Source organism: Polypterus senegalus, chromosome 11 (genome assembly GCF_016835505.1).
Source record: "Polypterus senegalus isolate Bchr_013 chromosome 11, ASM1683550v1, whole genome shotgun sequence".
Lineage (NCBI taxonomy): Eukaryota > Metazoa > Chordata > Cladistia > Polypteriformes > Polypteridae > Polypterus > Polypterus senegalus.
In genome coordinates, this window is record NC_053164.1 from 64,179,096 (window position 1) to 64,203,716 (window position 24,621).

The 24,621-nt window shown below is 40.3% G+C and overlaps 1 protein-coding gene across 1 annotated transcript; it reads left to right on the forward strand.

Moving 5' to 3' along the window:
* Positions 1-286: 286 nt before the first annotated feature.
* On the forward strand, positions 287-24,621 carry LOC120539097 (gastrula zinc finger protein XlCGF52.1-like). The gene is made up of 3 exons (XM_039768852.1): positions 287-397; positions 5,312-5,775; positions 23,633-24,621. Exons 2-3 carry the CDS (start codon positions 5,349-5,351, stop codon positions 24,490-24,492), a joined length of 1,287 nt encoding a protein of 428 aa, XP_039624786.1. The 5' UTR covers positions 287-397; positions 5,312-5,348; the 3' UTR covers positions 24,493-24,621.

Below are 24,621 nucleotides of genomic sequence, written 5' to 3' on the forward strand. Positions count from 1 at the left end.
TGTTGTTGTTGTCCGCTTTTTGAACAAGACGCAAAATTTAAAGTGAATGAAAAAAAAAATTATATTTTGGCTTACCCTAATTAAAAAAAAATCCATGATCACAAAAACAAATAATTCTGCGGCAGCCACAAACAAACGCCTCTCTCCCGTTGACACAATTGGTTTAATAGGCTCCTATAAGGCAGCCTGAAACTGAGCCACCCAGCCTCTCTCCAGCTCAAGCGCATTCTCGCTCAACTGTCACGTGACCCTATAGCGGCGTCTGGATGACGTCATTCAAAGCGACGGCGCTGCTGCCGTGTCGCTTTGTGAAACACAACACGGAAGGACGATTGTTGTTGAGTGAGACGAAAGTGTTTACGAGTTCAGAAAGAAGCCCATCGCCAAGAGGCAGACAGTAAGTGCTCTGGGTTATGGGGGTGCACTTTATGGACGTGTGAGTTTTCAGTCGCTCCATTAGAATCGTCGCGCGCGACTTAAGTGAGAGGCGAGCGGCTCGTTCTTGTCCTTCAGCGCCCTCCGAACTTTGCTCGAGTGAATCCCATTGTGACCACCCGCGTGCCGTTGCTGTTCATTGGTATGTGCGGTTGACTTCACTTGGATGAGTCTCGCCGGCTCCTATTCGTTCCTCTCAGTGTATTCCATTTGTCTTGAGGGGACGGCCGTTCCACACGCTTTGATTTCTGTCTTTATTTCTCCTTTGGCACTGAGTGAGAGAAGTCTTGCAGAATAAGAGCTGAGAACGAATGCAAAGATGTAGTGAGAGAAAACGGCAGTGCTGCCATGAAGTAACTCGTCTTTAAGAGTATAAATTATACTAGTGTCGTGGCGAAAAATTAATCAGAAGTCTTTTTACCTAAAAATAAATGCTATTAGGACTCGAGATAGACAGACAGAGTTTTAAGGCTTTATTGCAATAAATCAACACAAAAAATAAAAAGGACTCAACCCAATACGGCCAAATTGAGCTGAGCGCCGAACATTACAGCAATTGAAGTTTTTATAACAATTTCTTCTCATTTTGACCTCGTTCGATTAGCTCATTCTGCACCTGGTTTTACTGTCCATTATTCCTCTTGGTGTCTGTTCGGCTTATTTTGAATGGTGTAAGACTGGGTGGTTGGCTTCCTCTTACCATCTTTAGGCTTTTCTTATGTCATTTCCTATCTTTTCTGACCTCGCTATAATGAGCTCTCTTGCCCATCTTCTCTGACTCCCTTCTTCTCCTGTCCGGCCGAACCTTGAGTTCCCATGGGAGCCCTCATTATCTCCTTCCTTTCCTATCACTGGCCCCCTCGTGGTATTTTTATTTTTCTATGCTGTTTCCCATTTTCTCTAATTGGCCAAGGCTTCAATTCCATATATGGGTTTCCTCTCATCATTTCCTTTCTTAAACCTTCCAAACTTTTTTATAATAGTGACCTTAAGCTTTAATTAAAAAGAAGTATAGTATGTACTTTCATTTAATCATTGCTTGGCATGCTTGATTTGTTTTAATTTCTACACTAAAGTTAATTTCTAATATTTTTGCTAATGCCTGAATTTACTAAGATTTTCTCTTCATGCATTATGTCAGCGTGACCCTGCTTACAGCAAAAACCTTTTGTTCCTTTTCTGCTGATTCACCAGTCCATCTGGTCTCTCTATGTGCCTTTCAGAGCCATCTTTATCGCTTCCTAGCCTCCTAAGCCTTAAATCACAGGTGTTCTCAAACTCTTATCTTGTCCGAAGCTGGTTTCGATGTGTCAATTTTCTGTTCTTTCCCAGACTAGAAATTTTGCTGTAAGCTTAAAAAATGATGCAATATAACTGATTTTTAGTTAACTATTTGCTTGACCTATCATATTTGCTTAACATTCTAATTTATGCTTAATCTTAATATTTTAGAAGCTTTTAATTACTTTTTATGGCTCCTTATGTTAATTTGCTATTCTCTATGCTAATATAAAAAATTTTCCTTCTACACTAGCCGAAGCCCGCCGTAGCATATGGCGGTGTAAGAATAGGAACGGAAAACGATGAGAAAGGAATTCAGTATAACAAAGGCTTAGGAAACCACCGTCACAGTATAATGAAAATAGCAAGGAGCGAAACCAATGCCAATAGTCGAGAGAGTACCTTCCTGTAGCAGGCTACGGAAAACATGGACATATGTGGATAGACGCCGTATTCACTGTGTTGACCAGTCGACACGATAAGTCAGCGCGTCCGCCATATTGCGAGTGGTAAAAGTGCCATTTAAACTAATACAGGTAGACGTGGAAACCGGGTTTTCTGATGAAAAAACAATAGCGTTTTAAACAGTATCGTTTACATACAACAGATTTTGGCGAATCGTTTACATGCAATTATTTATATCCATTTATACACTAATAAGGGCAATTATTAAAAAAATAATAATAATTATTATTATTATTAAATAATTCCTCCCATGTAAGTAACATTTCTCAGACTGCTTTCTTCCATCTCCGAAATATTTCTAGACTTCGTCCTGTTCTTACACAACACAGTACTGAAGTTAATGCCCGAGTCACTTCACGTACAGATTACTGTAATGCTATTCTATCTGTCATCCCACAAAAACGTATCCATCGCTTACAATTTATTCAAAATTCTGCTGCAGGATAATAATCTGCTGTTATAAATCCACTGAACATATCACACCGATTCTCTCAACTTCACTGGCTCCCTGTTCACTACAGAATACAATACTAAATCTCGCTCTGAACATTTAAAGCTCTCCACAACCTCACTGATCTCCTCCAAACCTGCACTCCTCTCGCTCACTCAGATCCTCATCTGCAGCTCGACTTTCTGTACCACACATCAGAGCGTCTCTCATTGTGCTCCTCAACTCGGGAATTCACTTCCCTCTCATAATTGTCAGCTCGATTCAATAACACATTTTATAAATACCCTTAAAACTGATCTTTTCAAACTGGCATACCAATTGTGAATTTTGCACTGTTACTGCCAGTTATCTTTATTTGTTTCCTAATTATTGCTGTTTGATCGACAGCGACGGTGGACGTGGAAGTAAGATTAGAGATGGCGGGCGGGGCTCTGTGGTGCGTATCCCATGGTCTTAGAGTTGGTGGGCGGGGCTCTGTGAGTTGGCGGGCGTGGCTCTCTGTCTTGCTTGCTCTCACTGTCTTGTGTGCCCTTAGTGAATTATATATATATAGATGTTCTTAACTGGTAAAGGTTGGCCATCAGTATCTGGATTTGTGTACACACACGGCCTCAAACTGTTTAATCCAAAGCAGAGAGTTACATGCATTGCTTGGATGGACACTTACATGTGTGTCTTTTTTCTTTCCTGTTAACTTGTATGAAACATGACAAATTGCCATGTTCCAGTGCCAAAGCCAAAGCTGTAATGTCTGTTCGTGAGTATTAGATAAGTTAGTAGAGATTTGTGGGTTGTGTCACTGCCTTACAGTTCTGTCAAAATGAATTTGAATCTCAGCCTGTTTTTTTTAAGTCTCTATGCAGTTTCCATGTCTGCCCTTTTATTCTTCTTTTCTCCACTTCTCTAAAGATGCTCAGGTTTAGTTGACTGGCAAATCTAACAGTCTGGTGTGGTCGTGGACTTGAATGTGAGTGTACCCTATGGTGGCCAATGGTTGGTTCCTGCCCTATTCAGGTACTCTGGTTTTCTTCCCATAGCCCAATAACTCTGGCTCTGAGGCTAGAGATCTGCACTGGCAATCGGAAGGTTGCCGGTTCGAATCCCGTAAATGCCAAAATGGACTCTGCTCTGTTGGGCCCTTGAGCGAGACACTTAACCTGCAATTGCTGAGCGCTTTAAGTAGTGAGAAAAGCGTTCTATAAATGCAAAGAATTATTATTATATTTTGTGTTTGTTTTGCAGTGGACCACGTTGATGAGGTAGAAGTTAAGTTCCGTTTGGCTACTTACACATGTGACTTTATCATGCAGAGCCCAACCAGGCTGTGTGGGTCACCCCATGTGCCACTCTTAAGTAAGCACCACTGTCGGGACTGGCATCCCTCTTGTGGACAAGACCCACTTTCATTTAATTAGAATATTCATGAAGGTCAGTAATGAGCTGCTCTTTGTGTGGCTTCTCCATTTAGGGTTAACCATAGCAGACCTGTCCGTTAGGAGCACAAACGGAGCGTTAAGGAATTCTGAGGTGCACGAGGCCTCCACCTTGCCAATCTCACAATACTGGGAGGTGCTGCTGTTTAGTGGGAGTTTATTTCTGTGTTAAGTGCTAAAATATTTAAGATGTGGTGTGCTTGTGTGTAATGTGTACTTCCACAAGATGACGCTGATAAACTTGAACCTTTTTGTTTCAAGTTGTTGAGAAAGACAATGTTCTGTTTTCATGTCAGATTTGCCAACCACACTCCCTGATCTCATCACCTTGCCGTGTTAATTTAAACAGTTGTCACATTTAGCGATTGTGTGCCGACCATTCAGCAGAGTCGTGCTCAGCCCTGTTTCTAACAGCCAATAGCATGCTGCTGATGACGCCTGTGGTGTACAAAGAGGTAACAGCTGTGGCCCTTCATTTAATTTTTTTTGCCCTTTTGTTACCTCAAACACGAGACGACAGAAAGGGGCGCATCTCTTATATTTGTTCAGTTCAAAAACTATATCTTTTGTATTCCTCTTCACTTAACTCTATGCCTTCTACTTCAGGAGGACGGTCACTGGTTGTCAGCTCTCCTGTGCACACAGTCCATCTTAAGACTAAGATCAAAAACCTGTTTAAATGAATTTATCTTGGCGAGTCGCAAATGAGTTAGTCAGAGGTTGGGTGTGTCACGTTAGACAACCAGCTTCTCAGAAACACACAAGCAAATGCCTCCATCTCGTTAAAATTATGTAAATGATAACTTAAATAATGGTTTTGGATTTTGTAAGCTTGGGGCAGTTTCACATTAGACAAGTTGACCAGCAATTTTAAGTTCCTCCTTCATATGCCCCTGTTTTTTAACATAATCCTGAGGCCTAACTTGTATAAACCTTCCTTAACATTAACTGATACCACAATTCCGGGACTCTAACAGCATTGAATGTCCAATCAAAGTAGTGAATACTGTTGACATACAACTGTGTAAGATGGCCTCCTCCTCCTTCTTCTTCTTCTTCTTCTAGCCTGTTGGACCCTTCTTTCATTCCCAAACTCATTTACACCTCATTTGATATGTCACTGTTAACGTGCTATGAACTGTCTGACTTGACATCAGCTTTAACTAAGAGGATGTTATTAAAAACAGATGTCTTTTAGATCTGAATGATGCAGTTTTAATGGACTTGAATTCTGTTCTTTCCACAGAGAAAAAGACAAATCTGCTATTTACTGTAACGTTTAAATGGAAGTGAAAGAAGAGCCATGTGAGGCCGACATGAGTATCATGGAGGAGAGGACCATACATGTTAAGGAGGAGGACTGTGAGTGGGAGAGTGTCCACACCAAACAGCAGAGTCTGGACATCAAGGAAGAGGACTGTGAATTGGGGTCAGTGAGTGTTAAAGAGGAGGATGAAGATGAGGTTGTCAGCACTGAGGTGGCCAGCTACATGAGTATGGAGAGTGTCAAGGAAGATGACCTTCATTATGAACATCAAGATGAAGCAGTGACCGGGTTAGTCTCTTCTCATAGCAGACACTGTTCCTCTCTGGAGTCTTCTATCAGTGTAAAATATGAATCATTACAGTCTGACACAAAGATGACTTTAGAAAATTCATCTCCTAAAATTCAGGACGGTCAGACACCACCTAAGATGTCATCTAAAACAAGTAAGTGAAAAATAAAAATGGGTGTGCGTCTTAGGGGTCAGGGTTATGGGCCTGAAAGTGCCGTCTTGTGCTTTTTCAAGTGAAACTTAGACTAACGTTCAAACTATATTAAACACACAATAAAACGCAGCAATTTCACTACATTCCATTTTAGTCTGTAACATTATACAAACACTCTAAGCCTGTCCTTGGTAAAAAGTGTTAAACATACATTTGCAAGAAAAAGTTTGTGAACCCTTTCATATTCCTTTTATTTCTGCAAGAATTCCTCCTAACTCTGTGGTCTGATCTTCAATTAAGTCACTAAAACAGACAAGCACAGTCGTCTTAAACTAATAACAAACAATGAGACCCTTGTCATTCCTAAATACATTGATTAAACATGGGAACGGTCCAGTTTGTGACCCCCTGTCTTTAGAAACTTTCTGATCCTCCTTGAGCTCCGATGACCCCCTCCTGCAGGTGCTACTCAGGGTCCAATTTCTTGTCTATTCATCCTTTCCAAAGGGGTAAGTTCCTTGATATCTCAGGGATTCCTTCAGTAATCAGCTGACTTCAGGTAAGCTCTGGATTCTAAATGGCCGGTCCAGGATGCTAGATTTCTTCTGTTTAAGCCTTTCTCCTTTAGATTTCTTCCTTTGTTTCGGCTGATTGTCTTGTTTCATTATCTAACTCACTATTATGACATCTCCTATCAGATTTCTTTATAACTATTTTTAATTCAGTGCTGTGTTGCTGGTGGCATCCTGTCCTGGTCCTGCAGAAACAAAACAGTCACAAACTGTGATTCAGCCATGAGGTGAAAGCATTCATGTGCTGTGCTCTTTTACCTCCAAACCACCGTGAAATGGGGACGCTAATATGGGATGACAAGCCTTCAAAAGACCCATGCAGCAGACCAGGGGTGACATTTATAACACTTTGCATGAAATTGAGCGTGAAAATATGTGCACACAAAAAAAAAAAAAACAGGAAAATGCGTACAGGATTTATAAAACCTGGCATACACGCATTTCTACACAATTTACTTTGTACAAATCACAGTCGCTTTTTACATATGCATACGTGAACACTCCTTGAATCACCACCCTGAAACATTCACATATGGAGCCTGCTAATCCATCTCATGTCATGATGCTGCAGAACTTCATGGGCCTCTTCCTCCTGACACGTCGAGACCCCACCACCTGCATTCAAGAATATCTGGCTTTTTTATTTGTTCTTTATTTCGCCTTATACAATTTCTTGTATTAGGAATTTGTTAGTTTTTGCATACCCTTTGGGGTCAGAGTGCAGGGTCAGCCATTGTATAGCGCCCCTGGAGCAATTACAGTTTAAGGGTCTTGCTGAAGGGCCCAGCAGAGTAGGATCTCTTTTGGTAGTGATGGGGATTTGAACCGGCAACCTTCTGGATACCAGCACAGATCCTTAGCCTCAGAGCCACCACTCCGCCCTAAGGTGCCCTCCACTTTGCTCTGCATCTGAGAGTGAGAGATCATACCTGGTATTATAGCGCCTCTACACCCCGCTCTGAGTGGGTAGCCACTGTCAGCTGGCACATGTAACGACAGGATTGCTGTTACCGTGAATAGTTGAGGTCATATGAAGTACTGAGAGTACAGACAGTTACCTCACCAACAAGCAGTTCACCACATACAGCACCATCACGTCTGTCAAGGCTACTTTCCCTCAAAATAAGTGAGTCACATGTTGAGCGAGGCCGCGGAGACAACATCTGTCGGCCGTTATCTCGGGTGATTTGTGTATTATTGGAATGTCACAGCTTATGGTTAATACAAGCAGCTTCAATCTTGCTAGTTTCCCTTATCGCAATATGAGTGCAGTAAAGTGCTCTGATTGATTTAGGAGAGCTGGACACAGCTGCAAATTGCCATTTTGTGTTGGCAAGAACGTGTCATGTGTTGTGTATACACCCACACTGTACAAAAAGCAGATGTAGTGCATCAGCAGTCAGTTAATGGCTTCCAGCACATCAGGTATAATGGAGCGAAGCTTGGCCAAGATACTGTTGAGCTGTCGGCCAGCACCTTGAGAAGTGACAACACCTACCAGATATAAAGTGTAAATACGTGTCATTGGTGCTCTTAAAGGAACTAAAATACAGTCTGCACATCATAGTCATCATTTTTGAGGTGTCATGTTTGTCACTTCAACACACTTTATAAGAACAGCTCAGTGAATTGAATTGTTATGCCTCTGAGTTGTCATTTAGCTGGTTTGGCTGCATTTTCCTGCTTGGTCAAGGGTGTCGTCATTTCCCAGTTTTTCTGAAAATGTTGTGTATGCATGGGCCGGAGTTGATTTAAATATTCACACGTTCCCCTGTCAAGTTTTCTTTTCTAAACCTCAATGCTTGTATGGGATATTGCATGGACACATTTTGAGTCTCATTTTGTCTGTACTCAAGCTCTATAAATGAGGCCACAGGACTTTCACTAGCCTATCTATAGATAGGCCTCAATCCAGGCAGCCTGACTCCAAACTCAACAGGAGGCTTCAGCATACACAGGCCCAAAATGGATAACTGGCTTAGATACTTTTTATAAAACTCTTTTCATTTGTCAGTGAACCACTGAAGGACCTTCTTCCTGGCATCAAATATAAAGGCTGGAGGTGGTCCGTCAGGAATGACATTAGTGTGGCTCCACCTCTTAGGGTCTCATCCACAAAATACAATGATATTTGCATAATTAATAAACATCATGAAATTACATTACCAAAATAAAAAGGCAAGTGATACTTGAAAAACAATGAAAGCACTAAATAAGCGAAGATGTTCTTTGGAGTGCTTTTTTTTTTAAGCTTTTCCACCTTTATTCTTATCTCCCTTTCTTCGTATCTCCTCTTGACAATCTTTAAGAGTTACCTTGATGTGATGTTGAGACAGCTTAACTATTAGCTAATCTAACAAGCTTGATGGTCTGACGAATGGTCTTGTCTTGTCTGTTGCATTTCTTATGTTCTTGTTCTGTATGCTCATGAGCAGATCTTTATGGAGAAGAGACAGCTTTGCCAGCACCCACTTTTCTTCAATTTTTATTTGTCTGAGTGCCTCTAAGCCACACCTCCAGTCTCCTCTCATTGGTTGATCACCTGACTTGACTAGACTGTAAAGGTTTAAACGATGTGTTCAGTTGTTTGTGTGTTATGAGTTCAGGTTGATTGTGTTTGTCTGTTATTGTCATGTAGTTGAAGATCAGACCACATTCTCAGGAGGAATTTAGGCCGAAATTCAGGAGATTCCAAAGGGTACACTAACTTTTTATTACGTCTGTAAAGAGATTTAAATTCTATTGAAGATTTTAAGCAACAACTTCTCAGAGCTACTTAATCCAACCGGGTGTCCATCTCTTTACATCTTTAGCTAACAGTCTTGAGTTTGGCCTGTTTGTGTTGTCATGTGTACAGGAACACTGAGGCACAGTTCGAAAGCGGTTATGGGTTAATTTGGCACAAACATTAGGATGTTATTCTTTACACAAAGAATAGACGAATAAGCGACCAAGTATGGTAGACCATAGGAGTTTAGGGGCTTTCAAAACTCGACTTGATATTACGTTAGAAGAATTAAGTGGTAGGAATGGTGGGCTTTACTGGGCTGAATAGTCTGTTCTCATCCAGATTGTTCTGATGTTCTCATAGATCTGCAGTCGCCTGAGGGAAAATTAAGGATTTGTTGCTATCTTGGCTCTTCACTTTGTATTTTGCTTTATCTCCCTTTCTCATATAGCAGGCGTTTTTGTGCTTTACTTTATTGTTGATTAAGTTTGGATTTCTCCAGCTTTGACTTGTCTGTCATTTAAATGGTACGTGTTGAGGCTACTCAGCTAGCTCTGTATTTCAGCTGATGGAAAGAGAAAGACATTGAATGGTGGAGTTTGGATTGTCATAGGACTTGTTTACAAAACACCTTGAGAAGTCTTGGTGGGTTTGAATATTACTTTGTTCTGTATTTATTGTCATGAGTATCAAAGTGTGTTTAATAAAGATTTACCCCAAAAACTGCACCGGCATTTCAAGTAGGACATTGAACTACTTTGAGATGCTCCTTTACGGTAAAGGAAAGTCTATACAATGACCAAACCTGAACAAGCAGCTGTGGAAAATGATGGCCAAGATAATTGAAAAACAAACACAAAAAAAAAAATTGGTTTTGCTTCACCGCCTTCTTTGTTTTTTATTGGTGCCTCCATTTTATTGCCATTGCGTCTTTAGTGTTCGTAGTGGTCTTACCCTGATTATGATATCATACTGGTAATGGTATTAAGGTTGGGCTGCACATTTCTGGGGTAGAAATTTTTTTTCTTTGATTTCTTAGTTTTTTTTTTTTGCATGTCTGTTTTAGATGAAAGATTGATTTGACTTATGGTTCTGACTTTGTCTATTTTTGTGCTATCTGCTGGTCATTTTCTTCTCAATTTGTATCTCTGGTGAAATACTGTTTACAGTACAGTGGAACCTCAGTTCACGACCATAATTCGTTCCAAAACTCTGGTCGTAAATCGATTTGGTCGAGAACCGAAGCAATTTCCCCCATAGGATTGTATGTAAATACAATTAATCCATTCCAGACCATACGAACTGTATGTACAGTAAATATATATTTTTTTTAGTTTTTAAGCACAAATATAGTTAATAACACCATAGAATGCACAGCATAATAGTAAACTAAATGTAAAAACTTTGAATAACACTGAGAAAACCTTGAACAACAGAGAAAACTAACACTGCAATAGTTTGTGCTATAGTGCTAGGAACCGCTCGCTAAAAACATTTTTTTTAATGAGTTTTAAGCACAGGGAAAAAAATGAACATTTGAAAAATCTGTAATTTAATAAACCACCAAGAAAAGTAACATTGCAACAATGCACTCTATGAACCGATCGCTGTAAACAGAATTGAAAACAAAAACAAGCCTTTTCTACTTTATGCGTCTAGCCTTAACCTCTCTCTCTCGCTCGCTCTCTCTTTTTCGTGTGTGCGTGTGTCTCTTTTGGGAGCCTGGAGCGCCTGTGTGTGTGTCTCGTGCGTCTCTGTGTGTGTGTGTGTGTGTGTGTCTCGTGCGCCTCTGTGTGTGTGTGTGTGTGTCTGTCTCTCGCACGCTCTCTCTCTTACTCGCTCGCTGCATAGGAAATGCACAGGGAGAGGCTGAACATGTACAAACCTAAAGGGAAACTGGCTTGTTCGTATACTGAGTGTGTGATCGTGAACCGAGGCAAAAGTATGGCGAACATTTTGGTCGTAAACTGAGTTGTAAGTGTACCAAGACGTTCGTGAACCGAGGTTCCACTGTGTAGTAATTTGTACCTTTGTGATACAGTCTGAATTGACTGATTGAATTGGCAGTAAAGGCCTCTGGAAAGAGCTCTGGACAGGAGCTTGTTGATGCTGCCTGTCATGATGTCTGCCCTAGCAATCTTTGGAGGAAACCAAAGGTTGAAGAATGAGGGTGTTTATGTAATGCTAGCAGGAGCATCTCCTGAAGTGACAGAAATTAATCAAAAAGGTGGCAGAAGTCTGTCTTTTATTAATGAAAATCCACAAAGGAAATAATTAAACCAGACATCATTTGCATACATGGTCCACACACATTAAATGTAATATCCAGTAAAACATGGCAAGTTTCAAATCATTTAGCATAAATAATCATGGCAGTATACATCCCTTAATATTATAATGTGTAGTAGAAATGAGGCCGGTATGTGATAAAGCTGACCAGTCCTGATATCACCTGCCACTCCTCATCCAGAGCAGACACATGTCACTGCACCAATCCTGGGTTATCTCATCTTATGAATTTTCACGTAGATCACTGGAACTCCTGTGGGTCACTGCATTAATACTTCACTTTTTTTTGCCACTGTTTTGCATTAGTGGTTTAACTAAGCTGTTTACGTATATCTTTTGAAGTTGGGGGCAATCTGACGCTCAGTGGAGTAATGGCTGTGTTGTAAGAGTACCCCACATCTACCGTCTTTACAAATCAACCTCAGAATTGTCTCATCAGAGCCTTAACATACCTTTTTTGGTTTACTGGTGTGACATATGGCTTGTTCAGGTTAGAAGATGCAACCTGTTTCTTCTCATTCAAGGTAAGTGAAGAAAGGCCAGAGGAGTCTGATTGAGGCTGGCATGGCGGCAGATAACTCAGTGTGTGTGTGTGCAGTTCTGGTCTCCAGGCTACAAAAAGGACATTGCAGTGCTGGAAAAGGTCCAGAAAAGAGTGACTAGGCTGATTCTAGGAGTGCAGGGCATGAGTTATGAGGAAAGATTAAATGAGCTGAGCTTTTAACAGTTTAAGAAAAAGAAGATTAAGAGGAGACCTGCCTGAAGTGTTTAAAAAGATGAAGGGAATAAGTCCAGTGGATTGAGACGGTGACTTGTTAAGGGTTAATGTCGGACAAACATTAATAAGTTTTTCTTTACACAAAGACATGGAATAAGTGACCAAGTAGTGTAGTGGACAGTAAGACTTTAGGGACTTTCAAAACTCGACTTGATTTTTAACAGTAAAGTTCATAAGACTGATGAACTTTACTGTGCTGAATTGCCTGTTCTCGTCCAGAGTGTTCTAATGTTCTAATATCACAGCAAAATGCAGTTCTAAGTGTGAATTTTAACATGAAAAAAAATTTTTCTGACCTTCATATTGCTATTGTCGAAATCAGAAACCCACAGCAAATTTTTACTCCTGTCTGTACTAAAGTGGAGCGTTATGACACCGAAATATGTTCCTTTTTTTGCTGAGACCTGGTTTCTCTGTAAGAAACATTATGGACAAGGAGAGGCAACATCAGAATTATTGGAGTTCTGGATAATGTTAAGAGTGAGAAAATGTTGGACTTTGTGAAGAAACAAAGACTTTTTTGGTATCCGACCATACTTAATTTTAAAAGGCCTGACGCCATGCTGTCGCATAGAATATAAACCAGGGAAAGTGACAGCCCACGTCTACGTCCAATTATCATCAAGCTGCTTCACTATTCTGACTGAGTTACTATTCTGAAAGAGGAACTCAACAATTCAAAAGTATCCAATGAAGGGTGGAAAATCTACTTTTACTCCCAATGACTCGGTCCATACCACATACCACACTACAAGACTGGTGATCAGAAAGGCTCCACAAATTGCTCTTTCTGCTTTCCTGATTTATCTGGTCAAGATTCATATTTCCTTCCCGGGGGGAGGCGGCTTTTCACCGACCCTCAATAGGCGCCCAATACCCTTGGCTCCTTCATGTCACTGGCTCTTGGCTTCTTTGACTGTTTTATGTATGATATTCCATTACTGCTTAGACATTTTCTTGATCCATAATAGCTACATTTTTCTTTTTCATGTGTGTATTTTAAATGTGTACATGCACACGTCATTTGTTGTGGGTTGCGAGGGGTCAGGACACAAGCCTTGATCGCTCTGCGTGCTGAGTGCTTATCTCGACCCACAATTGTTTGATAGCTGCTTGCATGTCTTATTGGTCTTCAGATGTCTTTTTACATATTTTCACCACATTGACTCTTGTATTGTCAATGAAGGGATCAGGATGGGATTGTTTGCTGAGCTCTCTCCATGTTTGCTCACTCATAAGCAGTGCCTGTTGTGTTTTTCTTTTTTTTTTTATTCTATTTGAGAGACCTCAGTTTCGTTTTTTGCAGATTTATGGTTTAGAGGTGGGATTCCTGACCTACGGCCTACATTATACACAATTGCTGACTGGTCTACAGGGTAAACTCGTTTGCCACCTTGTCATGTATTTCATTTAAAGTTCCCCTTTTTGTTGCTCTCCTTTGTTTTCCTCTCTCCTGTCTAATCTCAGTGTCTTTTCTTGAATTGTAAGGTTGCTGTCTTCTGCTTGCAAACATTTGAGTATTACTGATTTATTATGTTTACAACAACAGCAACAACATTCATTTATAAAGCACATTTTCATACAAATAATGTAGCTCAAAGTGCTTTACATGATAAAGAAAAGAGAAAAAGACAAAGTAATAATTAAAATAAGACAACACTAATTAACAGAATAAGAGTAAGGTCCGATGGCCAGGGAGGACAGAAAAAGACCAAAAAAACTCCAGATGGCTGGAGAGAAAAAATAAAATCTGCAGGAGTTCCTGACCATTCTGCCTAACATAAATGAAACAGTCCTCGTTGTATTTAGGGTTATCATGGAAGGACGTGATGATGACTGTCATGTAGACTTCTGGCTTTTAATCCATCAATGTAGGAACATCATGGTGCTTTGATTATGTGGTGATGGCGCAGGTCGCCACCACAGAAAAACTGGGAAAAGAAACAGAAGATAGAGTAGGGGTTGGTACGGATTTTAGATCCACCATCAATAGTTATGATAATAAATTGAATATACAGAGTATCAGGATTAAATTTAAAATGAAGATATGAGAAGGCCATGTTAAAGTAATGTGTTTTCAGCAGTGTTTTAAACTGCTCTACTGTATCAGCCTGGTGAATTCCTATTGGCAGGCTATTCCAGATTTTAGGTGCATAACAGCAAGATGCCGCCTCACCACTTCTTTTAAGTTTAGCTCTTGGATTTCTAATCAGACACTCATTTGAGGATCTGAGGTTATAATTTGGTATATATGGTGTCAGACACTCTGATATATAAGATGGAGCGAGATTATTTAAGGCTTTATAAACCATAAGCAGTATTTTAAAGTCAATTCTGAATGACACAGGCAACCAGTGTAGTGACATCAAAACTGGAGAGATGTGCTCGGATTTTCTTTTCCTAGTTAGGATTCTGCACTAGTTGCAAATGATTTGTTTTTTTTTTTGGGTAGTCCTGAGTGGAGTGCCTTACAGTAATCTAGTCGACTGAAAAGAAAAGCATGAACTAATTTCTCAGCATCTTTCGAGGATATAAGAGCTCTAACTTTTGCTATGTTTCTTAAGTGAAAAAATGCTGTCCTAGCGGTCTGATTAATATGCGATTTAAAATTCAGATTACAGTCAACAGTTACCCCTAAATTCTTTACCTCTGTCTTGACTTTTAATCCTAATACATCAAGTTTATTTCTAATAACCTCATTATATCCATTATTGCCAATCACTAAAATTTCTGCTTTTTCGTTATTTAACTTGAGAAAATTACTATTCATTCATTTAGAAACACAAGTAAGACATTGTGTTAGTGAAACAACAGAGTCGGGGTCATCAGGTGCTATTGATAAGTACAGCTGTGTGTCATCAGCATAGCTGTGGTAACTCACGTTATGCTCTGAGATAATCTGACTTAACGGAAGCATGTAGATTGAAAAGAGCAGCAGACCCAGGATAGAGCCTTGTGGAACACCATATCGGATATCGTGATGACCATAACTCATAAAGAATTTTCTACCTGCCAGGTAGGATTCAAACCAATTTAGGACCCTGCCATTGACTAAGGTGATTTCTAAGAATGTTGTGATCAATGGTGTCAAATGTAGCACTCAGATCTAAGAGGATGAGAACAGATAAATGGCCTCTGTCTGCATTTGCCCGCAAGTCATTTACTACTTTAACGAGTGCAGTTTCTGTGGTGTGATTTGTTCTGAAACCTGACTGAAATTTATCAAGAACTAGCAGAATACGCGCGCTTCGCTGCGGAGAAGTAGTGTGTTAAAGAAGTTATGAAAAAGAAAAGGAAAAATTTTAAAAAATAACGTAACTTGATTGTTAATGTAATTGTTTTGTCATTGATATGAGTGTTGTTGTCATATCCATCAATCTACCTATCTATATATATATATATATATATATATATATATATATATATATATATATATATATATAACTGCTCAAAAAATTAAAGGAACACTTTGAAAACACATCAGATCTCAATGGGAAAAAGTAATCCTCCTGGATATCTATACTGATATAGACTGGCTAATGTGTTAGGAACGAAAGGATGCCACATCGTTTGATGGAAATGAAAATGATCAACCTACAGAGCCCTGAATTCAAAGACGCCCCAAAAATCAGAGTGAAAAATTATGTGGCAGGCTAGTCCATTTTGCCAAAATTTAATTGCAGCAACTCCAAATTGTACGCAGCACTTTGTATGGCCCCTGTGTTCTTGTATACATGCCTGACAACATCGGTGCATGCTTCTAATGAGATGACAGATGGTGTTGTGGGGATCTCCTCCCAGATCTGGACCAGGGCATCACTGAGCTCCTGGACAGTCTGAGGTGCAACCTGGTGGCATTGGATGGACCAAAACATAATGTCCCAGAGGTGTTCTATTGGATTGAGGTCAGGAAAGTGTGGTGGCCAGTCAATGGTATCAATTCCTTCATCCTCCAGGAACTGCCTACATACTCTCACCACATGAGGCCAGGAATTGTCGTGCACCATGAGCCACTGCACCAGCATAGGGTCTGACAATGGGTCCAAGGATTTCATCCTGATACCTAATGGCAGCCAAGGTGCCTTTGTCAAGCCTGTAGCGGTCTGTGACCCTCCATGGATAATCCTCCCCAGACAATCATTAACCCACCACCAAACTGCTTATGCTGAATGATGTTACAGGCAGCATAATGTTCTCCATGGCTTCTCCAGACCCTTTCACTTCTGTCACGTGCTCAGGGTGAACCTGCTCTCATCTGTAAAAAGCACAGGGCACCAGTGGTGCATCTGCCAATTCTGGTATTCTATGGCGAAAGCCAATCGAGCTGCATGCTGCTGGGCAGTGAGCTCAGGGCCCATTAGAGGACATTGGGCCCTTGGGTCACCCTCATGAAGTCTTTCTGGTTGTTTGGTCAGAGACATTCACACCAGTGGCCTGCTGGAGGTCATTTTGTAGGGCTCTGGCAGTGCTCATCCTGTTCCTCCTTGCCCAAAGGAGCAGATACTGGTCCTGCTGATGGGTTATGGACCTTCATTGGCCCTCTCCAGCTCTCCTAGAGTAACTGCTTGTCTCCTAGAATCTCCTCCATGCCCTTGAGACTGTGCAGGAGACACAGCAAACCTTCTGGCAATGACACGTATTGATGTGCCATCCTGGAGAAGTTGGACTACCTGTGCAACCTCTGTAGGGTCCAGGTATCGCCTCATGCTACCAGTAGTGACACTGACTGTAGCCAAATGCAAAACTAGTGAAGAAACAGTCAGAAAAGATGAGGAGGGAAAAATGTCAGTGGCCTCCACCCGTTAAACCATTCCTGTTTTGGGGGTCATCTCATTGTTGCCATTAACACCACAGCAGCTGAAACTGATTAGAAACCCCCTCTGCTACTTAACTGACCAGATTAATATCCCATAAGTTTCATTGACTTTATGCTATACTCTGATTAAAAAGTGTTCCTTTAATTCTTTTGAGCAGTATATTTACAGTATATACTGTGTGTATATATATATATATATATATATATATATATATATATATATATATATATATATATATATACACAGACACACTCATATATAAACATATATATAAACATATATATAGCAAAAACCTGCGCTTGGCATTTTAATACTAACATAAACATTTTAAACATTTTAATACTAACATAACATGATTGACAATGTAATTGTTTTGTCATGAGTGTTGCTGGTATATATGCTTTATGCTATACTCTGATTAAAAAGTGTTCCTTTAATTCTTTTGAGCAGTATATACAGTGTATGTATATATATATATATATATATATACATACACAGACACACACATATAAACATATATATATACAAATATAGACATATATATATATACATATATATACACAGTTTTATATATATATATATATATATATATATATATACACACACACAGTGGTGTAAAAAACTATTTGCCTCCTTCCTGATTTCTTATTGTTTTGCATGTTTGTCACACAAAATGTTTCTGATCATCAAACACATTTAACCATTAGTCAAATATAACACAAGTAAACACAAAATGCAGTTTTTAAATGATGGTTTTTATTATTTAGGGAGAAAAAATCCAAACTTACATGGCCCTGTGTGAAAAAGTAATTGCCCCCTGAACCTAATAACTGGTTGGGCCACCCTTAGCAGCAATAACTGCAATCAAGCGTTTGTGATAACTTGCAATGAGTCTTTTACAGCACTCTGGAGGAATTTTGGCCCACTCATCTTTGCAGAATTGTTGTAATTCAGCTTTATTTGAGGGTTTTCTAGCATGAACCGCCTTTTTAAGGTCATGCCATAGCATCTCAATTGGATTCAGGTCAGGACTTTGACTAGGCCACTCCAAAGTCTTCATTTTGTTTTTCTTCAGCCATTCAGAGGTGGATTTGCTGGTGTGTTTTGGGTCATTGTCCTGTTGCAGCACCCAAGATCGCTTCAGCTTGAGTTGACGAACAGATGTCCGGACATTTTCCTTCAGGAATTTTTGGTAGACCGTAGAATTCATGGTTCCATCTATCACAGCAAGCCTTCCAGGTCCTGAAGCAGCAAAACAACCCCAGACCATCACACTACCACCACCATATTTTACTGTTGGTATGATGTTCTTTTTCTGAAATGCTGTGTTCCTTTTACGCCAGATGTAACGGACATTTGCCTTCCAAAAGTTCAACTTTTGTCTCATCAGTCCACAAGGTATTTTCCCAAAACTCTTGGCAATCATTGAGATGTTTCTTAGCAAAATTGAGATGAGCCCTAATGTTCTTTTTGCTTAACAGTGGTTGGCGTCTTGGAAATCTGCCATGCAGGCCGTTTTTGCCCAGTCTCTTTCTTATGGTGGAGTCGTGAACACTGACCTTAATTGAGGCAAGTGAGGCCTGCAGTTCTTTAGACGTTGTCCTGGGGTCTTTTGTGACCTCTCGGATGAGTCGTCTCTGCGCTCTTGGGGTCATTTTGGTCTGCCGGCCACTCCTGGGAAGGTTCACCACTGTTCCATGTTTGTGCCATTTGTGGATAATGGCTCTCACTGTGGTTCGCTGGAGTCCCAAAGCTTTAGAAACGGCTTTATAACCTTTACCAGACTGATAGATCTCAATTACTTCTGTTCTCATTTGTTCCTGAATTTCTTTGGATCTTGGCATGATGTCTAGCTTTTGAGGTGCTTTTGGTCTACTTCTCTGTGTCAGGCAGCTCCTATTTAAGTGATTTCTTGATTGAAACAGGCAGGTGTGGCAGTAATCAGGAAATTGAACTCAGGTGTGATACACCACAGTTAGGGAGCAATTACTTTTTCACACAGGTCCATGTAGGTTTGGATTTTTTTTCTCCCTAAATAATAAAAACCATCATTTAAAAACTGCATTTTGTGTTTACTTGTGTTATATTTGACTAATGGTTAAATGTGTTTGATGAAACATTTTGTGTGGCAAACATGCAAAAGAATAAGAAATCAGGAAGGGGGCAAATAGTTTTTCACACCACTGTATGTGTGTGTATATATATATATATATATATATGTGTGTGTATATATATATATATGTGTATATATATATATATATATATATATATATATATATATATATATATATATATATTACACATATATACATACATATTGGGGTTGCCCAGGAGGACCGGAGGAGGGCTTGTGCCTCCTCCAGACCTCGAGGGGGTGTCCGTCCTGGTTATGTTGGGGGCCTCGGGTACAGGGCTTGGAAGCGTAGCCCTGTAGGGACCCGTGGCCGACGTGAGGCGGCGCCCCGGTGCCAGAATATCCCGTGTGGTACCCCAGCCAGGACGCCCAGGAGGCCTCACAGTCCTTGTGCCTTTCTCCTGGCCGCCTCTGGCGCTTTTCCACTGCATAGTACGGCATGACACGGTTCAGTTCAGCTCACTTTTGGGGAGTTTTCCACTGGGAACATTACCTGGTACCTGGTCCTTTTTTTAGTACCACCTCAGCCGAGGTTCCAAGCGCGCCGAACCGTTACCAAACGTGACGTGTAAACTCTGCTGGTCACTGATTGGCCGGAGAAAATCGTCATTACTGCGTCACTGAACTTGCGACACGAGACACAACAGACCTAGTGATGTGCTTTTTTTAGATGCTTACCCTTGCGCGTCGTCGAGCTAAAGTGTTGTCGTTGTCTGCGTGTTGTTGTAAAAGTTCCAAAACTCTCTTGTTTTTTTTAGCTGTGTTTTCTTTGGCTGCCATCAGCCTCTTTTGTACTAAACTGCAGTTGAAACGCAAACTGAGCCAAACCAAGGTGAGCTGTACTGAATCGCTGCCTTCTTAATTATATAATGCATGTTTTCTTCAGCGCTTTTTGTAGCTCTTCCTGGTTTTCTACGTACTGCGTGATTACGTGGGAGGCGTGATGATGTCACACGAAACTCCGCCCCCCACGACTTTTGAGCTCAACTCCATTACAGTAAATGGAGAAAAATAGCTTCTAGTTATGACCATTACGTGTAGAATTTTGAAATGAAACCTGCCCAACTTTTGTAAGTAAGCTGTAAGGAATGAGCCTGACAAATTTCAGCCTTCTACCTACACGTGAACTTGGAGAATTAGTGATGAGTGAGTGAGTGAGTGAGTGAGGGCTTTGCCTTTTATTAGTATAGATTACAGGTTTATTGAGGTGGTCATTTAACTGCATAATGACTGCGTTCTCTAGAATTTTACTTAAGATAGGCAGGTTAGAGATGGGTCTAATATTTTTAAAAGCAGAGGAGTCAAAATTATTTTTCTTGAGTAGGGGTTTAACTACAGCAGTCTTAAGACAGTCTTGGAAGACCCCCGTACCTAATGACGAGTTTACTATGTCAAGAATACTATCAATTAGCACACCCGATACTTCTTTGAATAAACTTGTTGGTATTGTGTCAAGGACGCAGGTATGGGGTCTCAGTTGAGAAATTATTCTGTTAACTAGGTTGATATACCCTGTTTTCAAAAATCGCTTCTCTTGGTTATAGACGTTCATTCAGCTGCCTGGAGGTGCTACTGTGTGGCTGTATCCTCCTCTACCACTAGTAAGAAATATGCAGTTTGGTCCTAGTTCACCATGTTCTGCATCTGAAAGTTCTTGGTTCTGGGGGTGTTTCAGAACACAGGTTCTGTTATGTGCTGAAGGAGATTGGTGGAAGAAAACTCTCCTGTGCCCCACCTGCATAAAGTAACACATTACTTTTAATTCCATCTAGTCATCTGTATGGACGAGAATGCACTTATCAACCCCCTGCACAATAAATCACCTTCCCAGATTAAACAGCGCTTTCCTCTGTGTTTGCGAGTACTTGCCAGATTTATTATGGATCTAAACTTGATTGATGCATTTGTATTCTTGTCCTCGTCTGATCACTGGTGTATTAAGGTTCAGCTGTTTTCATGCAGATTTTATTAAACAAGCCTCTGCTAAACTTGTGGAGTTCATAGCTGTAAACAAAGGCTCTGTTCAGGATCCAGTTTATATTTGGATGGCTATTCAAAACCTGACCGTCGCTTTTACGTTCAAATTTCCTTTCATGGCATGCAGGAATATTTATGCTCTTGAGAAGCATCTGAATAATTTTGAAAATACACACCCATATATTTCTGATCCAGTACACAACATTTCACATGCCAGAGCTGAGATAAATGACCTTCTTATGCGACATGCAGAGCTGCAAAATCCTTGCACTGGTTGCTATCTCTCCGGTGCTAAACTGTTAGCCCTTAGATTACATAGATGAGACTCGTTACCCTCCATGTCCCAAGTTGAGCAAAAATATAGTGATGATATAGAAAATATCAATAACTACCCCATGGAAATTAATAAGGTCTTTAAAATTTATTTTTTTATTTGTTTGTTTGTTTTTATCTGAAACTAGCAGGAGTACCTGGCGTTGCCCGGGAATCTATAACAGGTGAATTTCCCAAATGAAAGAAACAGAACATAAGAAATAAGAACAAACATTTTTCTGATTGACATTTTATCGTAAGTTCCTCCACTCTGGATTCTGTGTGCTGTGGCGTTTCAGACGCCCTTAAAATAGACTTTGCTGTGGCATGTGAAGTGGACCTTCCAATTCTACGTGTTTTTTTCGGTGGCATGGGTATATTAGCGAAAAGCAGGACAATTATAATGTGTTACGTACAGAATGAGCACCACAGTGAGATGAATTTACGTTATTTACAATACATCGAAAAGCAAACAAATAGCGCCAGTCAGTCAGAAAGAGCAACAGTGAAATCGTATTGCCAGTCGGAAAGCGAGCAAATAGCACCACAAATACGGAAAGCCAGTGAGAAAGAGGAGCACTAAACCGTACTGAAAAAAATGGAGGGTAGGGGTGCTCTGTTTGTAAGGAGCGTCTGTGTTGAACCGTGATGCCACCTAACGGATGTTGGCAATGGTAACTACCAGTGCTGCGTTTGGGGAAAATGGTGGGGAAAGGATGCTGTCTTTTGCAGTCGAGTCTCTGTTCAAATGTGACTGCATATAACGGACATTGGTGAATGAAATACAGCACTATCAGTGCGTGTGACGTTTGGAAACGTGGGTGTGTCAGCCGGTCACGCGGACTGGGTCATTCACGTTTTACATCCATACGGCAGTTCCCCTTCACCCGATCAAAGCAGTGACCTTCTCATACTTGGACAGTTCCGTTCATCTCTTGGCAATTTTAAAAAAAACATGGGTAAAGAGCGATGCACAGAGACTAAAGCTGCCACCAGATGGTGCCACGGTGAACATCTGTTCCAACGTGCGGCAATCTTGTCAATGATAAGTATGGGGACGTGTGCCGAAGATTGTGTCGGTGAAAAGATGCCCTGTGGGTCACCACAAACATTTTTCCCCAACCAGACATACCCCATGACCTTCTCCTGGTCACAAAGGAGCCCCATCCCTAGTTTGGTGCCAATCGGTCGCCCGATGCAGATTTGTATGGAGGACAAACAAACATACATACATACACACATACATCGACTCTGCTTTATATATTACATTCCCCGTGTGCTGAAACTCCTTATTTGGTAGCCCTAGATGTGTTTTTCAATTGTGTTTACCCCAATTCTTGCAAAATGATTGTGCCCATCTGAAGGCCCCTGTTTTAGCTGAAAGAATTACATCCATTAGCCAAAGTAAATAAAAGCCCCTAGTCCATGTGGTGTGACGCCAGAAGTACGATTTGCATTTTGGCCACAAGTGTCCACTTTGCTGTTTCAAATGATCATTCAAGTGACATGTGGGCCTCTGGGAATTTTCAGTGACCTGCATGTTTTATTCATTTGATTTTTACTCTGTTCACCTTGTATAGCTTCAGCGTGTCAGATTTATATATTAAATTGTTTGTGCTTTGTTATTCTCTTCCTCTTTTTCAAATCAAACAAAAAATCTAACATGCAGAAACAAACACACACACATTATGGAGTCAAGTGGCTTTGGACTAATTGTGTTGAAATACCAAGATACATTCTGCTTAACAAAAGTGTATTTGACATGTGTGGCATGGCACTCTATGTTAAATACACACCTGTCCAATATAATGGTAAGAAAAGATTATTACTTTTTACCAATATTAATTAAAAATATATTAAAAAAATCTGAAAAAGGTGGGGAATAGGGAAAATGCAAATAAAAAATGCAGTGATTCTTAAATGCATAATCCAGTATAATGGAAACTGAAGATTATCACTTTTTATCTGCATTAATTAAAAATTTATATATATTTTAATAATAAGTAAAAATGTGAATAATAATGTTGTTGATTGTGTCTATTATATGTGATCTGTTTTAACTTTTTTGCTCCCCTGAATGTGCTCAGAAGAAAAAAATGAAATCTTTCTACTTGCTACTTAACTCTATCAAATGCTTATGCTTATCAAAGTTTGTTCATAAATTCAAACATTTATTTAATGTTGTAACATATTTTTTATTATTGGTTCAGTGGATTTAAAAACTAAGCTTTTATTTTTTATTTTAAACAGGAATCAAACTCCAATGCTGTTCTGAATGTGGCAAACAATTTTCTGACATGAGTAATCTTCAGAGTCACAAAAGAATACACGCAGGAGAGAAACAGTTTGGCTGTAGTAAATGTGGCAAACACTTTTCAAAAAGAAGTCACCTCCAGAGTCACCAAAGACTTCACACAGGAGAAAAGCCGTATTCCTGCCCTGAATGTGGCAAAAAGTTTTCACGCAGAAACCATCTTCAGCGCCACAAAAGAATTCACTCGGGAGAGAAACCGTATTGCTGCTCTGAATGCGGCAAACAGTTTTCACAAAGATGCCATCTTCAGACCCACCAAAGAATTCACACAGGAGAGAAGCCGTATTGCTGTTCTGAATGTGGTAAACATTTCTTGCACAATAACAGTCTGCTGGTGCACATTAAAACTCACTCAGGAGAGAAGCCGTATCGCTGCTCTGAATGTGGCAAACAGTTTTCACAGAAAAACAACCTTTCGGATCACAAAAGAATTCACACAGGGCAGAAGCAGTTTGGCTGTAATAAATGTGGCAAACACTTTTCAAAAAGACATACGCTTCAGATCCACGAAAGAACTCACACAGGGGAGAAGCCGTATTGCTGCCCTGAATGTGGAAAGCAGTTCTCTCAGAGTAGTACTCTCCAGATACATATTACAACTCACACAGGAGAGAAGCCATATTGCTGTTTGGAGTGTGGCAAACAATTTTCACAAAGATGCCATCTTCAGAACCACCAGAGAATTCACACGGGGGAGAAGCCGTATTGCTGTTCTGAATGTGGCAAACAGTTTTCACGTAGAGACAATCTGGAGTGCCACAAAAGAATTCACACACGAGAGAAGTGTTTGGATTAGACAAACACGCCAAAGTCGCATTCATTAATGGAAAATTGAAATCAACCTGGTGGAAGCTTAGATAGATAGATAGATAGATACTTTATTAATCCCAAGGGGAAATTCACATAATCCAGCAGCAGCAAACTG